Source organism: Vombatus ursinus, unplaced genomic scaffold, assembly GCF_900497805.2.
Source record: "Vombatus ursinus unplaced genomic scaffold, bare-nosed wombat genome assembly UNPS02011700.1, whole genome shotgun sequence".
Taxonomy (NCBI): Eukaryota; Metazoa; Chordata; class Mammalia; order Diprotodontia; family Vombatidae; genus Vombatus; species Vombatus ursinus.
This window is the reverse complement of record NW_020951478.1, coordinates 5,455,407-5,478,075: the sequence shown is the minus strand read 5'-3', so window position 1 is coordinate 5,478,075 and position 22,669 is coordinate 5,455,407. Positions and strand designations below refer to the sequence as shown.

Here is a 22,669-nt window from a genome sequence, read left to right as displayed (position 1 = left end):
TTTGCTCTAAAGTGCAATTGTGAAAGCCTCCTTGTTTCCTTCTCTCAACCGTGATATTACAGGCCACTTGTGGTGCCTTTACTGTCATTGATCAAGCGAAAGGTTTGTCATGAAAATCCTTAGAACTTGTTTCAACTTCTCGTCTGTTGTTTTCCTTCTAATGTCATCCTTAAATACCCCCAAGATCTGACTTAGTTGGTTCTCTTTTTAAGAGTTCTGTAGACTTAGTTTTTCTCTCTAATGTGTTTTGCTGTTTTTATGAGGTAGCAGTCCTCATAATCTTCCATCATCTTCCTCTATCAGATTCTACAAATGAGTTTATATTCTAAATTGGTATTGCCCTTGGCTGCCTTATTTCTTTACTTGGCAAGAAGATCAAGTATTTGCTACCAGAGGAGGTTTCAAGGCTGTTTTTAGTCTCCTTGTGGTGATTGATTTATATGGGTTAAACCTCCTTAGGAATGGTCATATCTATGTTAATATCTGCTTTCTATCCCTTTTTTTTTTTTTTGCTTCAAGAACTTGTTTAAATAGGTTAGGCTGGAGTTGCCTCAATTGTGTGTCATATCTTTTTATTTTTTTTTAATTTAGCATTGATTTTAATTTTTGTTGTAACATGTCCATGGGCTGAGTGTATAGTCAGCTGACTCAGAAATGATTACCACCTCAGTAATTAGTCATTCTCTGTTAGAATAAATAAGTTTTTATTTCTTTAAATATTATTTGATGCTTACCATGCCCAGCACCCTCCAGTTTCTTAAAGTATCTATGTGGTGTAGTGGATAAAATGCTGGGCCCAGAGTCGGAGAGACCTGAATTCAAATCCAGCCTCAGACACTTACTAGCTGTTTGAAGCCTGGGTAAGTCACTTAACCGATGATTGCCTCAGTTTCCTCAACTGTAAAATAGGGATAATAAGGTACCTACTTCCCAAAGTTGTTGTGAAGGTTAAACAAGACAATATTTGTAAAGCACTTAGGACAGAACCTGGCACATAGTTGGCACTTAATATATGCCTGTTCCCTTCTTCTTCCTTGCTTAAAGCATTCATGATTTGTTGGCACAAAAGACTTTTGAGAATGTGTACTAGTCTTTGTTTCTTACTTCTGAACCATATTCTATGCTTACTTTGAGATTAAAGTCACCAAGTGTGAAAATGTATGTTGATTTATTTTAGAGGGTCTTATCAAAAATGTTTCTCTTCATCCCCTACACATAAGGTGTAGCTGTCTTCATGGAGGTCTTTTTGTAACGGCTTATCATGAGTACTACATTCAAAGATAATTGTCTCATGAAATTGTGTCTCTTTTTGCCATTGGATGCACAATGAAACCAGCCACCACAATTCCTTTATTTTCATCTCTAATGAGAACCTGCAAAATCTCTTTCCATTTAGCCGTACTTTCCCTTTGTCTTCTGGTTTCAATTAAGAATCTCAAGATTGAGTTGGTTCTTTTTTTTAATAGTAAGTATATTTACTCGTTGTTCATTGTACAAAGATTTTACGTTTAGAATTCTAACAACCAAGTCAATGTTTGTGGTCTAAAAACTGTTTCTTAGCACTTCTGCCTCCTTTTTCTTTTACCCTTGCACAGAGTTGAAGAACATTTTTAGTTTTTCTTCACCTTATGGGTTCCCATGGCCAAAGAATTCGTCACCAAGTAGTCATCCAGATGATGAAGCCACCTGTACTTAGCTAGGCTGGATCTTGGGAGACAGAATATCCTGTTTCTGGGACCTTAATCAAAACCTCATCAGCGTGGGAGAACCTGCTGAAGGTTACATTTTCCTGGTATAGTTATTGAGCGGAGGATGAACATCAGCAACAACCCTATGCTTGCCACAGTGAAACTTTATGATGACTTTTGGAAGAAAATTTCAGTGAATTAAGATAATTTATGTTCAGCATTTAAATTAAGTAATGAGATGTACGGGTCATGAATGGCATTGTTGGAAGGAATGCCCATATTGATGAGATCATAGGTCCATTGAAGTATCCTGAGATATAATATTAAAGGTTGACTTAATCATTGAATCATTGAAAGAGGTTTTAGCTTGTAGATCTAGTAATATTTTTTTGTCACTGTGTGTTTGTGGGTGCGCCCATGTGTGCACTTGTATATTTTTTAATCTGACCACATCTATTATACCCAACACTAAAAACATGCAGCCAGGTCCTGATTAGTCAAACAAACAATGAATTACATGAAATGTTCACGTTATGCAAATTTCTACTGCATATTTCCATTGAACTGGAACCAATGATCATATTTTACATAATTGTAACTTCAACTAGGGCAAATTTGAATACATGTAACCACTTCCATGGGATTCATTATTTGTACTAGGACCAAGCTATAAAAATCTCATAGACAAAAGCTGCTATTCAAAACAAGTAAGTACAAAGTCACATCTTCTATTAAAGTCAGAAGTGTACCCCACTGAATGTTGTTGCATCTGTACTAGCCATTTTTGGCCAGCAAAGCAACTCCACTAAAAAATACCTTTGGTTCTTAAATTCTTAGCACGGGAAATCAAATGACAGCGTTTTATTATTCATGGCAAAGTAAATTATGTTCTCTGAAAGCAACTTAACTATTTCTGATACGCCATTTTATTTTTTAAACCAACAAAAATTTGTTGTTGTTCAGTTGTTTCAGTCATGTCTGACTCTTTGTACCTCTATTTGGAGTTTTCTTGGCAGAGATACTAGAGTGGTTTGCCGTTTCCTTCTCTGGCTCATTTTACAGATGAGGGAACTGAGGCAAACAAGGTTAAGTGACTTGCCCAGGGTCACATAGCTAGTAAGTGACTGAGTCCAGATTTGAATTCAGGAATATGAGTCTTCCTGATTTCAGTCTCAACATTTTTGGGGGTTTTTGAGGAAATTTTAAAGAAAAAGGAATATTACTTCCATTGTTTTAAAACATTTTAATCCATTTAGATCCATTCCATTAAAACTTCATTATTTTTCATTTCAGGCTTTTGAAGACCTCAGCAAACTCATGGTTAAGGTATATTAATTCATATTTGTTATATTCAAAACAATTGTATTGTTTTTAAGCACATTTTATAAATAGAAAAATGGTTCCTTTTTTCCCAACAGGCAAAGGAAATGGTCGAATTATCCAAATCTATAGCTAATAAAATTAAGGATAAACAAGGTGATATCACAGAAGATGAAGTAAGTAATAGTTTTGTGGTTTTTTTAAGGACTAAAAGCCAAATACACACACACACACAAATAAACAGTATAACTAAATGTTTTGATGGTCAACCTTTTAACACAGAGTTTTTGTTTTGGGGGCTTGAAATTGAGTGAAAATACTTCAGAAATACAAGATGTTTGTCTTAAAGTCATTGTGTTAGGTATAACAGGTTGATTTTTTAAAAGTTTTTTCTTGAAATATGCATATTAGGATGCTAGGAATATTATAAAAAGAGAATAAAAAATGATAGTTTTTACAACCTTTTTGAAAGTCAACTTTTAGGCACAAAATTGTTTGAAATTGAGGTTTTTGAGGTTATTTATTCTAATGATAACCTTGTGATTGGTGTTAAATGTAGTTGTTACCTTAGTGTTCTTAATTGCCAGCCTGGTGAGGTGAGGAAAGAGTAAGATGACAAGATAAAGGAAAGGGAGGCTATATGATTAAATTTATCCAGAGTATTGCTGGAAATACTTTCCCTATTACAAATAATGAGAGATTATAAATATAGTATAAGGGAGGGAAAGATTTAGACTCTTCAGTATAAAGAAAAAATTCCTAACAAGTAGAGCTAGCCCAGAGTGATGGACAGCTTGGTGGCACAGTGACTAGAGTGCTGGACCTGTAGTCAGGAAAACTCATTTTCCTGAGTTCAAATCTTGCCTCAGACAAGTCACTTAACCCTGCTTGGCTCGGTTTTCTCATCTGTAAAATGAGCTGGAGAAGCAAATGGCAAACCACTCCACTGTCTCTGCCAAGAAAACCCCAAATGGCATAACATAGAATTGGGCGTGACTGAATGACTGAAAAACAAGAAGAGTGATGAACTGCCTTGGGAAGATAGTGAGTTTCCCTCATTGAAGTTGTTCAAACGGAGGCTCAATGGTCCTTTGTCAATAATATTATAAAGAGGATTCCTGATTATGTACTGACTGGACTAAATGACTCCTAAGATTCCTTTACATTCCAAGATTCTGTAAATTGGAGGGGTTAAGGGAGGAAAAAGTGAATAGTAAAGTATTTAATTAAACATTTAATTGATGGCCAGGAGAAATAAAGGTCTTAAACTTGAAAAGAAAAACAAGTCTAACTGTCATGTCATTGATGTGTATTCTTTCTCTTTCCCATTTAGACCATCAGGTTTAAATCCTACTTGCTGAGCATGGGAATAGCTAATCCAGTTACCAGAGAAACACATGGCTCCGGCACTCATTACCATATGCAACTGGCAAAACAACTTGCTGGAATACTGCAGGTGCCTTTAGAGGTAAATGCAAAGTAGTGTTTAATTCCTTCAAAATCAAGTCATCAGGAACCTTGAGAGGAGTAACTCTTCTTAAAGTTTGATTAACCTTTAGCTAACATTCCATTATTTTGTTTCTTTCTGAGATAAGTATTAATTGGTTTGAATGAAACTGCTAATAGTTTTCTGCTGTTTTATATTTAATCTCTACTATAGCTGATACTTTATAGATTATTATTAGATGTACAACTTTCAAGTGTACTAGTACATCTTATTAGAGGTCCTTTTGTTTCCTATCTCTGACTCATGTCATCTCCTAAATACCTAATACAAAACAGTCTTTAAGACAGATTAGTAGGCAATTTTCTGTGACAGTTAGAGAAATTCTAACTTGACATACAAGGGCAATTTACATTTTTATTTTCCCCATACATTGTCCAAAAGGGTTCAGCCTAATGCTGAAGAAGAGAAGTTTTAGGAAGGTTGTGATAGTGTTTTTCAAGTGCTTAAAAGCCTGCCATATGTAAAGAAAGATTAATTTTGTGTGATTAAAGAAGGGTAGAACCAGCAACAGAGGGTGGAACATGGAAAGAAGATTTCACTTACTTATGAGCAAGAATGTCTTAACTTAAAAGCAAAGGACTGCCTGGAGAGGTGTGGAAAAAATCTGAATGACCACTTGTCAGGGTTGTTGTAGAATACATTCATGTTTCCAATAGGGATATCCCTCTTGGATGACATCTAATGTCCCTTGGACCTTATGATTGTAGAATTTTATAAGTCCTTCTTGACCAATTAGTAAATATTAAACAGTAATTGTAGTACCATCTTTGATTTTGAAAAAGAATTTTTGAAATCTAAATACGGAATTTGTCTCAGTATTTTCTTATGCACATTTATTTTCTGGTGTATTGTGATTTAATACTGTTATACAAATTTCAGGAATCTTTGCCACCAACCATATTTTGTATTAAATTTACTTATTTCATATTTGAACAGGAACGAGGGGGAATAATGTCGCTCACGGAGGTGTACTGCTTAGTGAACCGAGCTAGAGGAATGGAAGTAAGAAATCAGTTTTGACATTCTACTTCTAAATGCCTTGGCATTATTGATGTAATCCAGGGAAAATCCTATTATAATGAATACTGTTCAAGGATAGATTCTATTTATGAAAAAGTTATTTTCTTAACTTGAGGAGCTGCCTATAGGAGCACTATTTTGCTAACTTAGTCATATAAAATTCTGTGCATTGGATAATGCTGTGTAAACAGTGCCTTGTCTGGTTCCTTTCTGTACTGAAGACCTTGAGTGTATACTATTAGTAGGAAGTGATAAAGAGAGAAGAATTTCTTTTGTCCTGTGGTAAAGTAGCAATTATACTTCAAGTCTCCCCATTCTTTTTGACTTCTCATATTTCCTATTCTTTTCCATATCAAAAAATTCAACCACCTAAACAAAAGCACCACACGCTAAGAAGGCAAAAGGATCTTGGATGAGGAAAGGGTTGAATGGTGTAAATATAATTGGATGTCCTGGAGAAATCTCAAGTCCAGGACATACGAAAAACTGAGCTCATTCTGTTTTCCCTAAAGCCTTCCCTCTTCCAAACTTCCCTGTTTCTCTTGAAGATACAGCCATCCTGCTAGTCTCCCAGGTTTATAACCTTGGCATTATCTTCCTCATTATACTCCTCATTCTCCCTCACCCTACATATCCATTCAGTTACCAGATCTTGCCAGTTCTCCTTTCACAATCTCTCTCACATCTCACCCCTTCTTTCTGCACTCACTGAGCTACCACCTTAGTCTAGGCGTCAGCCACCTATATGACTTCCTTGTCTCAAGCCTCTCATCACTTCAATCCACCCTCCATGCTCTGCTGAAGTAATTTTCCTTGAGCAAAAATCTTACCATCTGATTCCCCTACTTCTCCACAGCTTCTCCCACTCTAGAAAGGAAAGGATAAAATATAAACTCCTCTGTTTAGCTTTCATAACCTGGACCCAACCCATCTTTCCAATCTCACTGGACAATATTACCCTCCCAAACTCTCTAATGCAGCCAGACTGCCCTTCTAGCTATTCTTCACACATACTACTTCATCTCCCACCTCTGTGCATTTGTACTGGCCCTACTGTGTGCCTGAAATACTTCCTCTTTACCTCCCTCATGGAGTCCCTCTCTTCCCAAAAGATGCAGCCCAAGTACTATCGTCCACATCAAGCCTGTCCTTACCTCCTTAACTGCTAGTGTTTTTCTCCCTACATTTAACTACTTTATATTTATTTGTATTTATTCACCTTATATTTAAGCTGCATATTTCTGTATATGTATTTGTCTTGTTCCTTAGAACATTAGCTTCTTGTGACTAGGGATTGTTTTCTCCTTGGGACTTGTCCCCATTACCTAGTCAGTGCCTTGCATATAGTAGGCACTTAATACATATTTCTTGTTATTGTTATGATCCCTCCACCTTTCCCATCCTGCTTCAGAGTATTTCTGGTAGACATTAACTTTATTTTTTCTCCAGTTCTTGCAGTCTAGGAATGTGATTTTTTTCTGCTTTTTTTCATCTGTCAGTTGATCTTTAGTGTTTCTTCCAGCTCTAAATATTGCGATCTAGCATTCTAACATTTTAACAGAATTCCATTAAAAATAAAGCAGTTTGGATATCTTATAGCATTTGCTACAAAGGGATTTTGCTTCCATAAGTTTAGTGTGTTGGATTTTTTTAAGTTTTTTTTTTTTAAAGTTTAAGCTAACTAAAATGTCTTAACTTCTTTTAATCCCGTATCATTTAACATATAATAGGAAAGTTGAAGTTCCAACTTCACATGCCTTCCTTTAATCAATCAGTCAGCATTTATTAATTCCTGCTATGTGTTGGCTGTTCTACGCACAGTGGAAGCAAGTTCAACGAAGGAAATAATCTCCATGAAATAAATACAAAGTGGTTAAATGTAAAGTGGTCGGAAATGGTAAAAGGCGTCCTGTAGAAGGTGGCGCTTGAGCTGCATCTTAAAGGAATTACTTTCTGGAATTTGACACAGAGGAAACTGCATGCAGGCCCACCCAAGAGCACATCTCGGCCCCCTCCCTTCATTGCCAGGAGAGAATGGGGTGGTGAGCTCAGTTTATTATGATCCACATCCTCACTTCATGACTGGTATAGGGCCTGTACGAAGCTAGTGATGAATATCGAGGCATCTTCTCCCAAAACAGTCCATTAATTTCCTCTTAGACTCATTGCCCTTTAGATAGTTAGGTCATGTCACCTAAAATCTTTGATAAATGTGCCTTTAGGTTCCAGGCTTCTCTCTTGTTTGCGGTCCTTGTGTTTGTTTAACATCATATCTGTTTGTTTACAATGTCAACAAGGTAATTTTTTTTTTTTACTAGCTACTCTCACCAGAGGACTTAGTAAATGCTTGTAAGATGTTGGAAGCGTTGAAATTACCTCTCAGGTAAGGAAATTTCTTAAGATGTGTGTTTAATTTGAACAATAATTCCTTGCTGATTGAATTATAATAGTGTTTGCCAGGCCCATTTTATTAGTGTGGCCATTGAAGGGAGTGTGATCTTTATAATGGTACACAGCAAAGGCCCCGAATCATGCTTTCCATGCTGAAGACACTGAGATGTGTGATGACTGAATCTGAGTATCAGCAGCCCCTCTCTTAGCCTGTCTAACCTTCAAGTACTGTTTCTGCATTCCCCAATTCTTCTTGAGTCTTTGGCTATTCTTTTTACAGCTGTAGGTCATGAACTTGAGACCATAAAAGGAATTAAAAGCCTATTACTGACCTTTTGCCGGAACTTGGATAAATTGACTAATCCTTTGGTTTCTCTTTGTCAGTTAGTGAGCTTTATTAAGCACTTATTATGTGCCAGCTCTGGGCATTCAAAGAAAAGAAAAAAATGTGGCCCCCACCCTCAGAGGGAAGGCACTAGAGGCAGGGTCAGGGGATAGGGTTTAACCAGGAAAGACCTCATGCAGAGGGGAGAATTTGAGCTGAATGTTGAAGGAAAGTAGGGAAGTGAGAAGGCAGAAGTGAGAAAGGAGGACATTTGGCCAATAAAACTGGCCCACACATGATGCTGAGTGTCATGTGTGAGGAACAGCAAAAAGGCCAGTGTTCCTGGGCATTGAGTATGTGGAGAGAAGTAAAATGTAAGAAAACTGGAAAGATAGGAAGGGACCAGGATGTGAAGGACTTTTTAATAAGGAACACCTGGAGTTTATTGAGTAGAAGGGTGTTATAGTCAGGCCTGCTCTTTAGAAAAATCAGTTTGGCAGCTGAGTAGAGGATGAACTGGAGTGGGGAGAGACTTGGGCCTTGTTCAGTTGCTTTAACTTTGCCGGCTTTAACAGCTGGACAGAGTCCAGTCTGGAGAACCAAATGCTTCCCCTAAACATATACATACATACATACATACATACATACATACATATCTATGGATATATAGATATATGGATATATATTTATTTATTTCTTTTTTTTTCCTCTATCCCCTGAGTCTTCATTAAGAGTGTATGTGATAATCATGGCAGAAATACAAAATACTGATTTTTCTTGGTGTATTCCTCTCACTAACTCAAGTTGTAACCTCTTGATGCCTTAGTTGAGGTCTTCATAAATTGCTGTGGATGTTCATTACTTGGTTAACTCTATGATGAATGTCTCTTAGTAAAATTGATCCTTGGACAACATTTATAGAGTACAATTTGTTGCAAAGTTCATAGTTGAAGCTTTTCTTGCTTTGGTAGGTAAACTCTACCGGAGCTTTCAGTCCCCTGGCACAACCTTTAGTAATTTAGGGTCACCTCCACATTAGACATAATAGTAATAGATTTTAGTGGAGGATAGCAGGAATATGCATAGTTAAAAATGTTACCAGTGGTATCACATGTCTCATCATGGTCCCTGCTCCCATCTTTATTAGAACTATAGGTGGGGTAGGAGACGGGCAGATAAACAGACTGTTTGGCAGTGAGGTAAGACATAAGGGCAAAATGTCTGCTTCTCTCAAATAGGAATGTCTAGAGTTGGTCTATATAATCTGCAAGTAAGAAAGTCAGGTTTCAGATTATCCCTTTTCTTCCACTGAAAATGTATTAAGAGGGGAGATCATGAAGTAGTCTGTACTTGACTGTTTGATCAGATCTTTGCTTACAGTTCCTTGGGGTGTTATGTTTTGAATGTTATTTCTGCTGTGACATTACTTCTATACATGGGTATAAAAATCCCCACAATTTTTTAGCGGCTGAAGAGTCCAAATGATTTATTGTCTTATTCTCATCTTTCATTTTAAGGCTCCGAATTTTTGACAGCGGTGTCATGGTCATTGAGCTTCAGTCCCACAATGAGGAGGAAATGCTTGCTTCAGCTTTAGAGACAGTACGTGCCCTGGATGTCCTTTAACAGTTTGCAAAGATGATTTAAGCATATTAAGTGTAAAATTTGAAGAACAGGATTTCCTTTTGAAGTTTGCCATATTAAAAAAAATGTTTTCAGATATACAGGTTCTAATGTTTTAAATTGTTCTTAAAGGGTAAGGCAGCTTGGCATGGTATATAACACCATTTGGATAAAATCCTGTTGGCCTGTGTTTTAATTTCACCTCTGACTCTTGAGATCTGTGCAGCCCTGGGCAAGTCACTGACCTTTGCAGTGCCAGGAGTGCTACACAGCCTCCCTGTCCCTCAGGCCTCAAATTCTGTGCCTCCTCACTTTTGCCTAGCTCAAGTGCCACCAGTTTCTTGAAACCTTTCCTAATTCCCACAGTTGGTGCCCCCACCCCTCCCCCAGAAGTCAGTGTGTATATTTGTATATCTGTCCTGTGTTTTTACTTACCCATTAATAGGTTGTGTCCCTTTCGGGAAGTCAGAGACTCATATTTGTATTTGACTCCCCGATGCCTGACACATCATAGGCATTTAATGAATGCTTTCTGAGAGATAGGCTTATTACTAAGTCATTGATGGGTTTCAGTCAGTGTTGGGGTAGGATATTCCCAGTCTGGGAGTTTCCTACAAATCTTTTGTACCTTGGCATATTAAGGAGTCAGTGTGGATCAAACCCATAATTAAGTGCTTCTCTGGCACATCAGTTTACTTATCCCTTCTTACTCAGAAATAAGTGAAAAAATAGACTAATGTTACACAGGATATTTTCTTTGAGGCTTAGCTTTGGCTGTTTTGTTTTTGTTTTTTAATCAAAGCATTACATAATTGAGCTCTATGTCAGGCAGTTGTGTCAAAATATTTGCTTCAGTTCAGTTCAGCAGAAAAACTGGGTGCTTACTGTGTGCATAGTACTCCATAAGCCTAGATCAGACTGATTTAGCTGATTTCTCTGTTGATGTCACTTATTTAAGATACTTGAAATATTACTGTCTTCATTGGACCTGCCAAATCTTATTAGCTATGGTGACCTTGAGCAAGTTGCTGAACTTCTCTATGTTCCGGTAGCCTCATCATGAAAAGGGAAAGTTGCCCTAGATGATCCACTAAGGTCCCTTTCCACTCTCTGATCTCTGGATTTCAAATGTTTCCACAATACACATTTGTTTTTTTCTGGGCTAGGCAATGGGGTTAAGTGACTTACCCAGGATCACACAGCTAGTAAGTATTATGTGTCTGAGGCCACATTTGAACTCAGGTCCTCCTGAATCCAGGGCCGGTGCTCTATCCACTGCACCACCTCGCTGCCCCCATCATACACATTTTTAACTTAAGTTGATTCATAAACTTCTTTACTCTCTTCCTTTTCAGAGTGTTTAGCCTTACTTTTATGCTACTGCACAGACCTTCTGTCATATATATTATAGAGATGTTACAGTTTAGACTGTTAGGTTTTGAAATATTTTCTTTTGAGTCCTCATCTTAGTAATAGTAGTATTACCTCATGTTTATATAGCTCTTTAACGTTTACATAATGCTTTCCTCATAACCCTGTGAGGTAGGTAGAGTGAAGCACAGGTAGAGAAAATGTACTTCAATTGCTAATACTATTTGAATATGTGTAACATATTGAAGAACTTATCATTTATTTTAAAATGTCTTACTTGATCAGATTCATAGGACTCAGTATTGTGCCTTGCCAGTCAAATTCATAACACATTTTATTTTGATGTTCTTTGTTACAGGTATCAGAAAAGGGATCTCTCACATCTGAAGAATTTGCCAAACTTGTAGGAATGTCTGTTCTTTTAGCCAAAGAGAGGTAAATTGGGTTGGGGCAGTGATGCCCATTTTTGTTACTACTTATCATTGTGTTCACTTAATTGCCAAATCTAATGGCTTTTTCTTAATCCCCATCCATCTTGACCTTTCTGCAGCCTTTGACACTGCTGACCACCCTCTTCTCCTGGATACTCTCTCTTCTCTGGGTTTTCATGACATTGTTCTCCCTTAATTCTTTTCTTGCCAAATTAACTGCTTTTTCTTAATTTCCTTTGCTGGATCATCATCCATAGCATACCCTGTAACTATGGGTGTACCCTGAAGTTCTGCCTCAGGCTTCTTTTCTTTCTCTCTACCCTCTCACTTGGTGACCTCATTAACTCCCATGGATTTAATTATAGAAGCTTTGCAGATGACTCCCACGTACATATAATCAGCTGGAGTCTCTGTCTTGAACTCTGGTTCCTACATCACTGACTATTGGACATTTTGAACTGGATGCTCCATAAGCATCTCTAACTCAAACTATCCAAAATGTAACCCATTATTTCTCTTCCCAAATCCACCCCTCTTCCAGACTTACCTGTTACTCCTAAGGGCAGCAAGATTCTTCTAGTCACCGAGGCTCACAATTTTAGTGTCTCCTCAACTAATCCTCACCAATCCTCATCTATCCATTAGATTGCCAAATCTTGCCATCTCTACCTCCCTAGCATCTCTTGCATCTGTCCTGTTCTCACCACCCACATAGCCACCACCCTTTATCACTTCTCACCTAGACCATTACAGTAGTTTGCTAATTGATCTCCCTCCCTTGATTGTCTCTCTCACTGCTCTCACCATCCACCACACAGCTGCCAAAGCAATTTTCTTAAGGATAGTTCAGACAGTATCACTATCCTTTTCAATAACCTTGAGTAGTTCCCTATTGCATCTTATTTAGTCATTTAGTTATGTTCAACTCTTCATGACCCTAAAGACCATAGCGTGCTAGTGCTGTCCCTGGGGTTTTCTTGGCAAAGATACTGGAGTTCCTTCTCCAGTGGATTAAGGCAAACAAGGTTAAGTGACTTGCCTAAGGTCACACAGCTAGTAAGTGTCTGGGGCCAGATTTGAACTCTGGTCTTGCTGACTCCAGGCTCAGTGCTCTATCCAGTAAGCCACCCAGCTGCCTCTCTGTTACATCTAGGGACAAATATAAGCTCCTCCTTGTGGCATTGAAAGCTTTTAAAACCTCCCTCCAGCCTACCTTTTCAATCTTCTTATCTGTCATTACATATTCTGTTAGTCATCCTTCTAGAAGACACTCCATGTCCATCTCTGTGCCCCTGAGCTGGCTCTCTGCACTACCAGGAATGCATTTCTTCTTTCCCTGTGCCTTTTAGACTCCCTCCCTTCCTTCAAGTTTCAGCCTAAGTGCAACCTGTTATGTAGTGCCTTTCCTGAGGCCCACAGATGCTTGTGCCCCGCCTTCCCCTTGTATCTCTCTCATGTATCCGTGTACATGGACACAGTTCTCCCTCCCATATGGAATTGAAGATCCCTGAAGGATGGGACTGTTTCCTTTTCCTCTTTATGTCTCTAGTGCAAAGCATGGTGTGCATTTAATAAATCCTTGTGGATCGACTAATTGAATGAATGTATAAATGATTTCATTTTCTTTTCATCTTTGTCTTTAGGTTGCTTCTTGCTGAAAAGATGGGCCATCTTTGCAGAGATGATTCAGTGGAAGGCTTGAGGTTTTATCCAAATTTGTTCATGACCCAGAGTTAAATATTTTGTAATTGTATTCTTTACCCATATCCTTTCATCATGCAATGACTGAATGACAGACAGCTATGAGATAAACCTTTATTCATTTACAGATTTTGGTAGAACACTGCAATACAGGACAGCTTTTCTAATGTTTTTCCTTAAATACTATGTCCTAGGAAAGCTTATTTAGGATTAATATGGAAAGGTACTAAAGAAAAAAAATCAAAGCTGTCATGAAAATTAAATCATGTTATATTTATGTTGACCCTTCCTAGGTCAATGTAAAATAACAGTTTTTAACTGAATCCTTTAGTTAAACTGTTTTGAAAGAAGAGAGTTTAGTTTCATGAGAATAAATCTGGGTGAACCCAGGTACTACTTATGTTAATAAGATGACTGAAAGGGATTGAATCACAATAGGATTCATGTGCATGTCAAATGTTTACCCTTTGGGGATATCTGAAATATGCCATGTTTTCAGTGATAGAGCTATGACTCCATTGGAACATAATGTGATACTAGATGATGCTGTGTTAGATACCTCCTCTGGAAGCAGTCACAGGCTGTGTCTCTTCCAGAGGCTAGATCAAGTATCCTTTTCAGTATTTTATTTAGCTTACTTAGGTAGAGACTTGATACAGTAATTTCTTTTTTTTTTTTACTAAGTGGTGAATTCATGACTGGCTTTTAAAGAATGCACATATGTCATTTTACTTTCAAAATGCATTGGATTTTGAAATTGAATTAAGAAGCTGTTTAGACATGTTTAGAGGGATGATTACAAATTTGGAAATTAGCTGCCCTGGGTTATTTTTTAAGTCTGCTGTAGAAAACTTTGAACCAGCTATCAGGAACCTGGAAACTTGATTATCTTTTTTCTTTGAAGTGGAAAAAGAGGAAAGTTAGAACACACACACACACACACACACACACACACGTCTCCATTCTTTCCTCCTTTTTATAGGATTTCAACAATGAACAATTCTGGGGCACTACTAGCAAGTCCTTCTGCCGTATTCCAGCAATATTTTTTACTTTTGTTTGCCCTGATTTACTTAACAACATGCAAAAAAGCTTGCTTCTTGGTATTATTGCTCTGTTCAGAAAAATCTTACTGAGAGAAATAAAAGTAGATTATCTTAAGACCAAAAAAGTGCTGCCACTAATGAAAATAGATTCCCGTTTTACAGTTGTACAGTGTATCATATAATGGTATAACTTAAAATTCAGGGCATATGCCCACAGTCAGGATGGGGCCCCCTGCAATGGTTAGCCAAGGAGGTGGAAGAGAAGGGTCTTCATAGTATATGTATACCATTTTACAGGATGATCAGTACCCATACTCCAAGAACCAGCCTTCAGTGACTGTGTTTAGCCAACCTAAGAGGAATCCCCAAGTTTATACTTGAGTCTGTCTAAGGAACTTCTGTGGGGTCCATCTGTTATCACTGCTAGTAGCCATTCTAGGACCCTTGTATGAAGATCTCAAGGAATTTACAACCTCACTCTCAGAGAATACCTCCAGCTAGGCCAGCTAGCCGCTCTCTTTACGTAACTGTCAGTTCCTGGGTATCAGCTCTAGCTATTTCATATTGGTAGAAAAGCAGCTGAAGTGCTGCCTCTGGACAACCTTGTTCTAGGCACTGTTTTGCTGACCCACATTGTTCTGCTAATGTTCACTGATGAGTGAATTCCCTGTTCTGCCTCTATCATTCAAACCCTTAAGTTTGTTCCTAGGCATCTCTGTAGTTTTTGGACCTTCAAAAATGCAAAGGATGCTTTAATACATGACACTCACAGAAAGTCTCATTTGTCAAGGTTTTTTTTTTTTAATTACAAGTGTGTCAATCCTGTTCTCTCTTACTGTTAAATAGTAAGCTGTTCCACAGGTTGTAGCTGTACTAGGCAATGGTTCAAGCTTTAAGGGTTTAGATCAGTCACAGCAAATTAATGTGATTCAGCTATTATGTTTACCTTCATGTGACAGCAGCAAAACATGAATGGGGTACCAATAACTAACTTCAAAGTGAAAGAAACTGGAAAAAAGAGGAGAAATCATATATGGATACTATTCTGGAGGCACTATCGTCTTTTAAAACTCAGTGTTTAGATACTTTAGGAATTTTTGTTTTGCATTATTTTTAAATGGATATGTTTCCACTATTTCTTGTCCCAATCCTTATTTTTTATGACTTTGGACTGTCTTATGGGAGCATCATTCAGGTCTTGCTCATAGTAGGCTTATGTTGAAATAAGAACTATTGAACTCTGACTCCCACCCAAAATGCTGTCTCGGTGCTTTTCTTAATTGATATATTTATTATTTAGTGCTTTCATGACTTACCTCTTAGGAGCATTAAGATACAGACCTGTATCCTTAGCTTTATGATAATGGCACTTCTTGAGCCACTTATTGTCAAGACAAAACTTTATACTTTGTGTATGTAAAGATCTTTTCAGGGTTAAATTAAATGATTGATATATAATATATATTAATAAATCATTACAATAAAAAGAGATTTTTTTTCCTAACTTGGTATTCTCTTCTCTCTTTTTTCTTTGAAGTGTGAAAAAAAAGCCAATAATCTAAAATATGGCCACCATTTTCCTTCTAGACAATCAGCTGCCTAGTGCAAATGTAAAGGACACTTTCAAACCCTTTACTTTAATCATTTTAAAAGAGAGCTGTTCTTATAATGAATTGCTAAATTAAAAAACAACTTGCCATGACTGTGTGAATGACTGAGTGTATGTTAAAGTGACCCTAATCCATCCTGTACTCTTCCACCAATCTTTCCAAGACATGTCATCATGTCATTGCCTTGTTTAAGACTATAAAGGTTTCACATTCAAGTTCAGACTTTTCATTTAAGGCCTTTCTATAATTTGGCTCTGTCTAGCCTTCTCTCTCACCATTCCTTGGCTTCTCTCTGCTCCCATCTCCCCAGGGCTGAATATTTCACAGTCATTGAGAACCCATTGCCTTTGCTTATCAGTGCCTGTCTGAAAAATAGCTGGCCATTGTAGTGGTAACAGTTTAGATGTAATGAGGGACAGCCTGTGCAAAAAGTACGTAAGTATGAGATGGAATGTGTACCAAGGAATAGCAAATAGGCCAGTTTGGCTGGAAAGTAGTATATTTGTGAGGGGAAGGAAAGCCTGGAGAAAGAGAATCAAACAAAATTGTTAGAGACTTCAAAAATCCAACAGGAGTTTGCACATTTCTTGGTTTTTTGAGTAGGAGAGAAGTATGGTCAGGTGTGCTTTAAGACTATCAATTTAGCAGTTGTATAGAAGTAGGGATTAAGAGTTAATCAGTAGGAGCTTATTGCAATAATTCAGATAAAACATGAGGGGCCAAACTAGGGCAGTGGCCAAGTAAGTGAAGAGAAGGGGTGGATATGAATGAATCAACAAGATTTGGCACCTCATTGGATATGGAGAGAGGAGTGAGGAAGAAAGAAGATGATGATATTGAGGTGAATCTGGGTAACAAGGAGGGTATGCCCTCAACAGAAAAAGGGAAATTAGGAAAGGAGATAGAGGAAAAGGGAAGGGATAATGGCTTCCATTTTGTACATGTTGAGTTCGGACATGTCCAAGTGAAGATGTCTAGCAATCAAGTTAGTTGATAGGGGACTGGAGCTCAGGAGAGAAATGGAGAGGGATTAGGTATTTGAATTTAGGAGTCATCTGTAGAGAGATGAACCCATGGGGTTCATGAAAGATCACTGGGAGAAAGAGGAAGAATATAGGCCTCAGGACTGTTCTTTGGAGTTAAGGAATGGAGCATGGATACTGATTGCGCAAAGCTTTGCTATATATGTCATTGCACTAGGAACAGAATTTAAATATCCTGACAGCCCAATGCTGACAAGACAAAAACCTATTAGAGCAGAGGTAAAGAAGGGAGGGAGATGAGCATTGTTTGAACCTTACTCTCATCAGATTTGGCTCAAGAAAGGAATAACATAATCAGTTAGGTATAGAAATCTAACTTACACTATAGGTAGTAGGAGGGGAAAGGGGAAAGAAAAGGGAGGGGGGATAGAAGGGAGGGAAGAAGTAGTAAGGGTAAAGGGGAAGAAAAGGGAAAGGGATAATAGAAGGGAGGTAGGACCAAAGGAGGTGCTGGTCAAAAGCAAAACACTAGTGGGGGGGGGGAGAAAGGAGAAAGAAAAGCATAAATGGGGGGAAAAAGGATGGAGAAAAAGACACAGACAGTAATCATAACTGTAAATGTGAATGGGATGAGCTCTCCTATAAAACGGAAATGTATAGCAGATTGGATTAAAAACCATTATCCTACAATATGTTGTTTACAGGAAACATTTGAAAAAGAGTGACACTGGGTAAAGGTAAAAGGCTGGAGCAAAATATATTATGCTTCAGCTGAAGTAAAAAAAGCAGGGGTAGCAATCCTGATCTCAGACAAAGCAAAAGCAAAAATAGATCTTATCAAAAGAGATAAGGAAACTGCATCCTGCTAAAAGGCACCATAGACAATGAAGTAATATCATTACTAAACACATATGCACCAAATGGTATAGCATCCAAATTCTTAGAGGAGAAGTTCAGGGAGTTACAGGAAGAAATAGACAGCAAAACTATTTAACCTCCCCCTCTCTGAACTAGATAAATCTAACCACAAAATAAACAAGAAAGAAGTTAAGGAGGTGAATAGAACATTAGAAAAGTTAGGTATGATAGACCTGTGGAGAAAACTGAATGGGGATAGAAAGGAATATACTTTTTTCTTGGTGGTACATGGCACCTACACAAAAATTGACCATGTACTAGGACATAAAAACCTCACAATCCAATGCAGAAAGGCAGAAATAGTAAATGCATCCTTTTCAGATCATGATGCAATAAAAATTATATGTAATAAAGGGCCATGGAAAGATAGACTAAAAAATAATTAGAAACTAAATAAACTAATCCTAAAAAATGATTGGGTCAAAGAACAAATCATAGAAACAATCAATAATTTCATTCAAGAGAATGAAAATAATGAGACAACATACCAAAACTTACGGGATGCAGCAAAAGCAGTTCTTAGGGGAAGTTTTATATCTCTAAATGCTTACATAAATAAAATAGAAAAAAAGAGGAGATCAATGAATTGGGCGTACAACTAAAAAAAACTAGAAAAAGAACAAATTAAAAACCCTCAATTAAACACCAAATTAGAAATATTGAAAACCAAAGGAAAAATTAAAATTGAAATTAAGAAAACTATTGAACTAATAAATAAAACTAAGAGCTGGTTTTATGAAAAAAACAATAAAATAGATAAACCTTTGGTTAATCTAATTAAAAAAAAAAGGAAGAAGAAAATCAAATTACTAGTATCAAGAATGAAAAGGGTGAAACTACCACCAAGGAAGAGGAAATTAAAACACAATTAGGAATTATTTTGCCCAACTATATGCCAACAAATATGACAATCAGTGAAATGGATATATATTTACAAAAATATAAATTGCCCAGATTAACAGAAGAGGAAGTAAAATACTTATATAACCCCATCTAACAAGTCATTGATGAACTCCCTAGGAAAAAATCTTCAGGTCCAGATGGATTTACATGCAAATTCTATCAAACATTTAAAGAACAATTAATTCCAATACTATATAAACTATTTGGTAAAATAGGCAAAGAAGGAATCTTACCAAATTCTTTTTATGATACAAATATGGTGCTGATACCTAAACCAAGAAGAGTCAAAACAGAGAAAGAAAATTATAGACCAATTTCTCTAATGAATATAGATGCAAAAATTTTAAACAAAATATTAGGAAATAGATTACAGCAACTTATCACATGAATAATACACTATGACCAGGTAGGATTTATACCAGGAATGCAGGGCTGGTTCAATATAAGAAAAACTCTCAGCATAATCCATCATATCAACACCAAAACTAACAGAAACCACATGATCATCTCAATAAATGCAGAAAAAGCTTTTGACAAAATACAACACCTGTTCATATTAAAAACACTAAAGAGCATAGGTATAAATGGAGTCTTCCTTAAAATAATAAATAGCATCTATCTAAAACCTTCAGCAAGCATAATATGTAATGGAGACAAGCTAGAAGCATTTCCAATAAGATCAGGGGTGAAACAAGGATGTCCATTATCACCACTGTTATTCAACATCATACTGGAAACATTAGCTTTAGCAATAAGAGAAGAAAAAGACATTGAAAGCATTAGAATAGGCAAAGAAGAAACAAAGCTATCACTCTTTGCAGATGACATGATGTTATACTTAGAGAATCCCAGAGAATCAAGTAAAAAACTACTTGAAATAATAAACAACTTTAGCAAAGTTGCAGGCTATAAAATAAACCCACATAAATCATTGGCATTTCTATATGTTACCAACAAAGCCCAACAGCAAGAGATAGAAAGAGAAATTCCATTTAAACTTACTGTAGACATTATAAAATATTTAGGAGTCTACCTCCCGAAACAAACCCAGGAACTCTATGAACACAATTACAAAACACTTTTCACGCAAATAAAATCAGATCTAAATAATTGAAAAAAATCAGTTGCTCATGGGTAGGCCGAGCTAATATAATAAAAATGACAATTCTACCTAAGCCAATTTACTTATTCAGTGCCATACCAATCAAACTACCAAAAAATTATTTTATAGAGTTAGAAAAAATAATAAGAAGATCCATTTGGAAGAACAAAAGGTCCAGAATATCAAGAGAACTAATGAAAAGAAATGCAGGGGAAGGTGGCCTAGCCATTCCAGATCTTAAATTGTATTATAAAGCAACAATCATCAAAACTGCTTGGTACTGGCTAAGAAATAGAGTGGTGGATCAGTGGAATAGGTTAAGTATGCAAGACACAGTAGTCAATGACTATAGTAATATACTATTTGATAAACCCAAAGACCCCAGCTTCTGGGATAAGAACCCACTCTTTGAAAAAAACTGCTGGGAAAACTGGAAAAGAGAATGGCAGAAACTAGGCATAGACCAAAATCTCACACCATATACCAAAATAAAGTCAAAATGGGTTCGTGATTTAGATATAAAGGCTGATACTAGAAGCAAACTGAGAGGGCAAGGAATAGTTTACCTGTCAGATCTATGGAGAACAGAAGAATTCATGACCAAACAGGAGATAGAGAACATTATGAAAAGCAAAATAGATAATTTTGATTACATTAAATTGAAAAGTTTTTGCACAAACAAAGCCAATGAAACTAAGATTAGAAGGAAAGTAGAAAATTTGGAAAGAATTTTTACAACCAGTCTCTCTGATAAGGGCCTCATTTCTAAAATATATAATTAAGTCAAATTTATAAGAATATAAGCCATTCCCCAATTGATAAGTGGTCAAAGGATATGAACAGACAGTTCTCAGATGAAGAAATTAAAGCCATCTATAGTCATATGAAAAAATGCTCTAAATCACTATTGATTAGAGAAATGCAAATCAAAACAAGTCTGAGGTACCACATCACACCTATTAGAATGGCCAACTTGACAAAACAGGAAAATGATAAATGTTGGAGAAGATGTAGGAAAATTGGAACACTAATGCATTGTTGGTGTAGTTGTAAAATGATCCAACCATTTGGGAAAGCAATTTGGAACTATGCCCAAAGGGCTATAAAAATGTGCATACCCTTTGACCCAGCAATAGCACTTCTAGGGCTATATCCCAAAGAGATCACACAAATGGGAAAAGGACCTACATGTACAAAAATATTCATAGCAGCTCTTTCTGTGGTGGCAAAGAATTGGAAATTGAGAGGATGCCCATCGATTGGGGAATGGCTGAGCAAGTTGTGGTATATGGACGTGATGGAATACTATTGTACTATAAGAAATGATGAACAGGCTGACTTCAGAAAAACCTGGAAAGACTTGTATGGTCTGATGCTGAGTGAAGTGAGCAGAGCCAAGAGAATGTTGTACACAACAACAGCCACGTTGTGCGATGACTAACATTGATAATCTTAACCCTTCCTGGCAATACAAGGATCTAAGACCTCTCCAGAGGCCTTGTGATGGAAAATGCTATCCACACCCAAAGAAAGAACTATGGAAGCCGAATTGTTATTTTTTTCTTTTCTGTTGAGTTTTGTTTCTTCTTTCTGATGGTTCCTCCTATTGGTTTTAATTTCTACTTACAACATCACTAATGTGAAAATATGTTTAATATGAATGTAAATGTATAGCCTATATCAGAATGTGTGCCGTGTTGTGGAGGGTGGTGGGGAGGAAAGGGGAGAAAAATTTTAAACTCAAAAGCATATGGAAGTGATTATTGATAAATCAAAATAAATTAATAATAAAAAAAATAATTTAAATATCCCAACAGCCCAATGCTAACAAGACCCTAGTGCTTCTCTCCTTTACTTCAATCCTTTAATACATTTTAGTAATGTTGTTTATCACGTTTAAAAGGTTACTTAACTGAAGTTACAGTTTGCACAATAATAGTCCAGTTCAGAAAGAATTTTCCTTAACTTATAAAATTACCTACAATGTGAATTTGGTTTATCTGTACCTAATTCTTCCTCCAAAAAGGAGAAGGTTTCTTGCATGTTTTATTATTCCAGAGAATAGACTGAGCTAAAAATGTTACCATACATGGAAAACTTCATTACAAAATTGAAAACTGAGATTAACCAAATAAAATAAATTGTTTCCAGGAGTTAAAGTGGGTGGTGATGTCATTTTTTTGCAGTTCAAAAAATTTCGTTAGTGCAATTAGCCAAATTATTAAAAGATAAGCATTTTTAAACTCTCTTGACTCTCTAAGTAAGATGATGTGAATGGTTGTAATAGTCTTTAAAAGTCCATTGCAAAATTCAAGGAACTGAACCTAGAAGGTTTTAACTTGGATTAAAAATATGGTTCTTTATATAAAAGCAGAATAAATTGTAAACAGTATATGTAACACTGAGTGTTTATCTAATTCAATTCAGTTTAGCATTTATTAAGCACTTGTCAGACCAAGGGACTGCTAGGTGCTGTTGATACAAAGGCAAAACCAAAACGTCCTGATCAATACGTGAATAGATTTTGAAGAGGACTTTGCCTTCTATTGCCTTCTACTTTTAACCAAATAGCTTTAAGGTGTTGCCTTAGGTGCATGCAGATTTTAAGCTTTTTTTTTCTATTCTCTGCCATGATGGCTGCATTTTAACCTTAAGGAGTCATTTCTGAGCTTTTAAAAAAGCTGTAGAAGTCGAAAATGATTGATTTTTCTAGCTCTTAAGTCACATACG

At 36.7% G+C, this 22,669-nt stretch overlaps 1 protein-coding gene across 1 annotated transcript in view; it reads left to right on the top strand.

The window, feature by feature from the left end:
- VPS36 (vacuolar protein sorting 36 homolog) overlaps positions 1-15,927 on the top strand; it is a 41,057-nt gene extending 25,130 nt beyond the window's left edge. Inside the window, exons 7-14 of the mRNA XM_027856930.1 lie at positions 2,982-3,014; positions 3,107-3,184; positions 4,342-4,476; positions 5,452-5,517; positions 7,854-7,918; positions 9,769-9,853; positions 11,604-11,680; positions 13,320-15,927. Of these exons, the coding sequence (XP_027712731.1) occupies positions 2,982-3,014; positions 3,107-3,184; positions 4,342-4,476; positions 5,452-5,517; positions 7,854-7,918; positions 9,769-9,853; positions 11,604-11,680; positions 13,320-13,413 (633 nt within the window). The 3' untranslated portion in view covers positions 13,414-15,927. The remainder of the gene's footprint in view (positions 1-2,981; positions 3,015-3,106; positions 3,185-4,341; positions 4,477-5,451; positions 5,518-7,853; positions 7,919-9,768; positions 9,854-11,603; positions 11,681-13,319) is intronic.
- Positions 15,928-22,669: the final 6,742 nt, after the last annotated feature.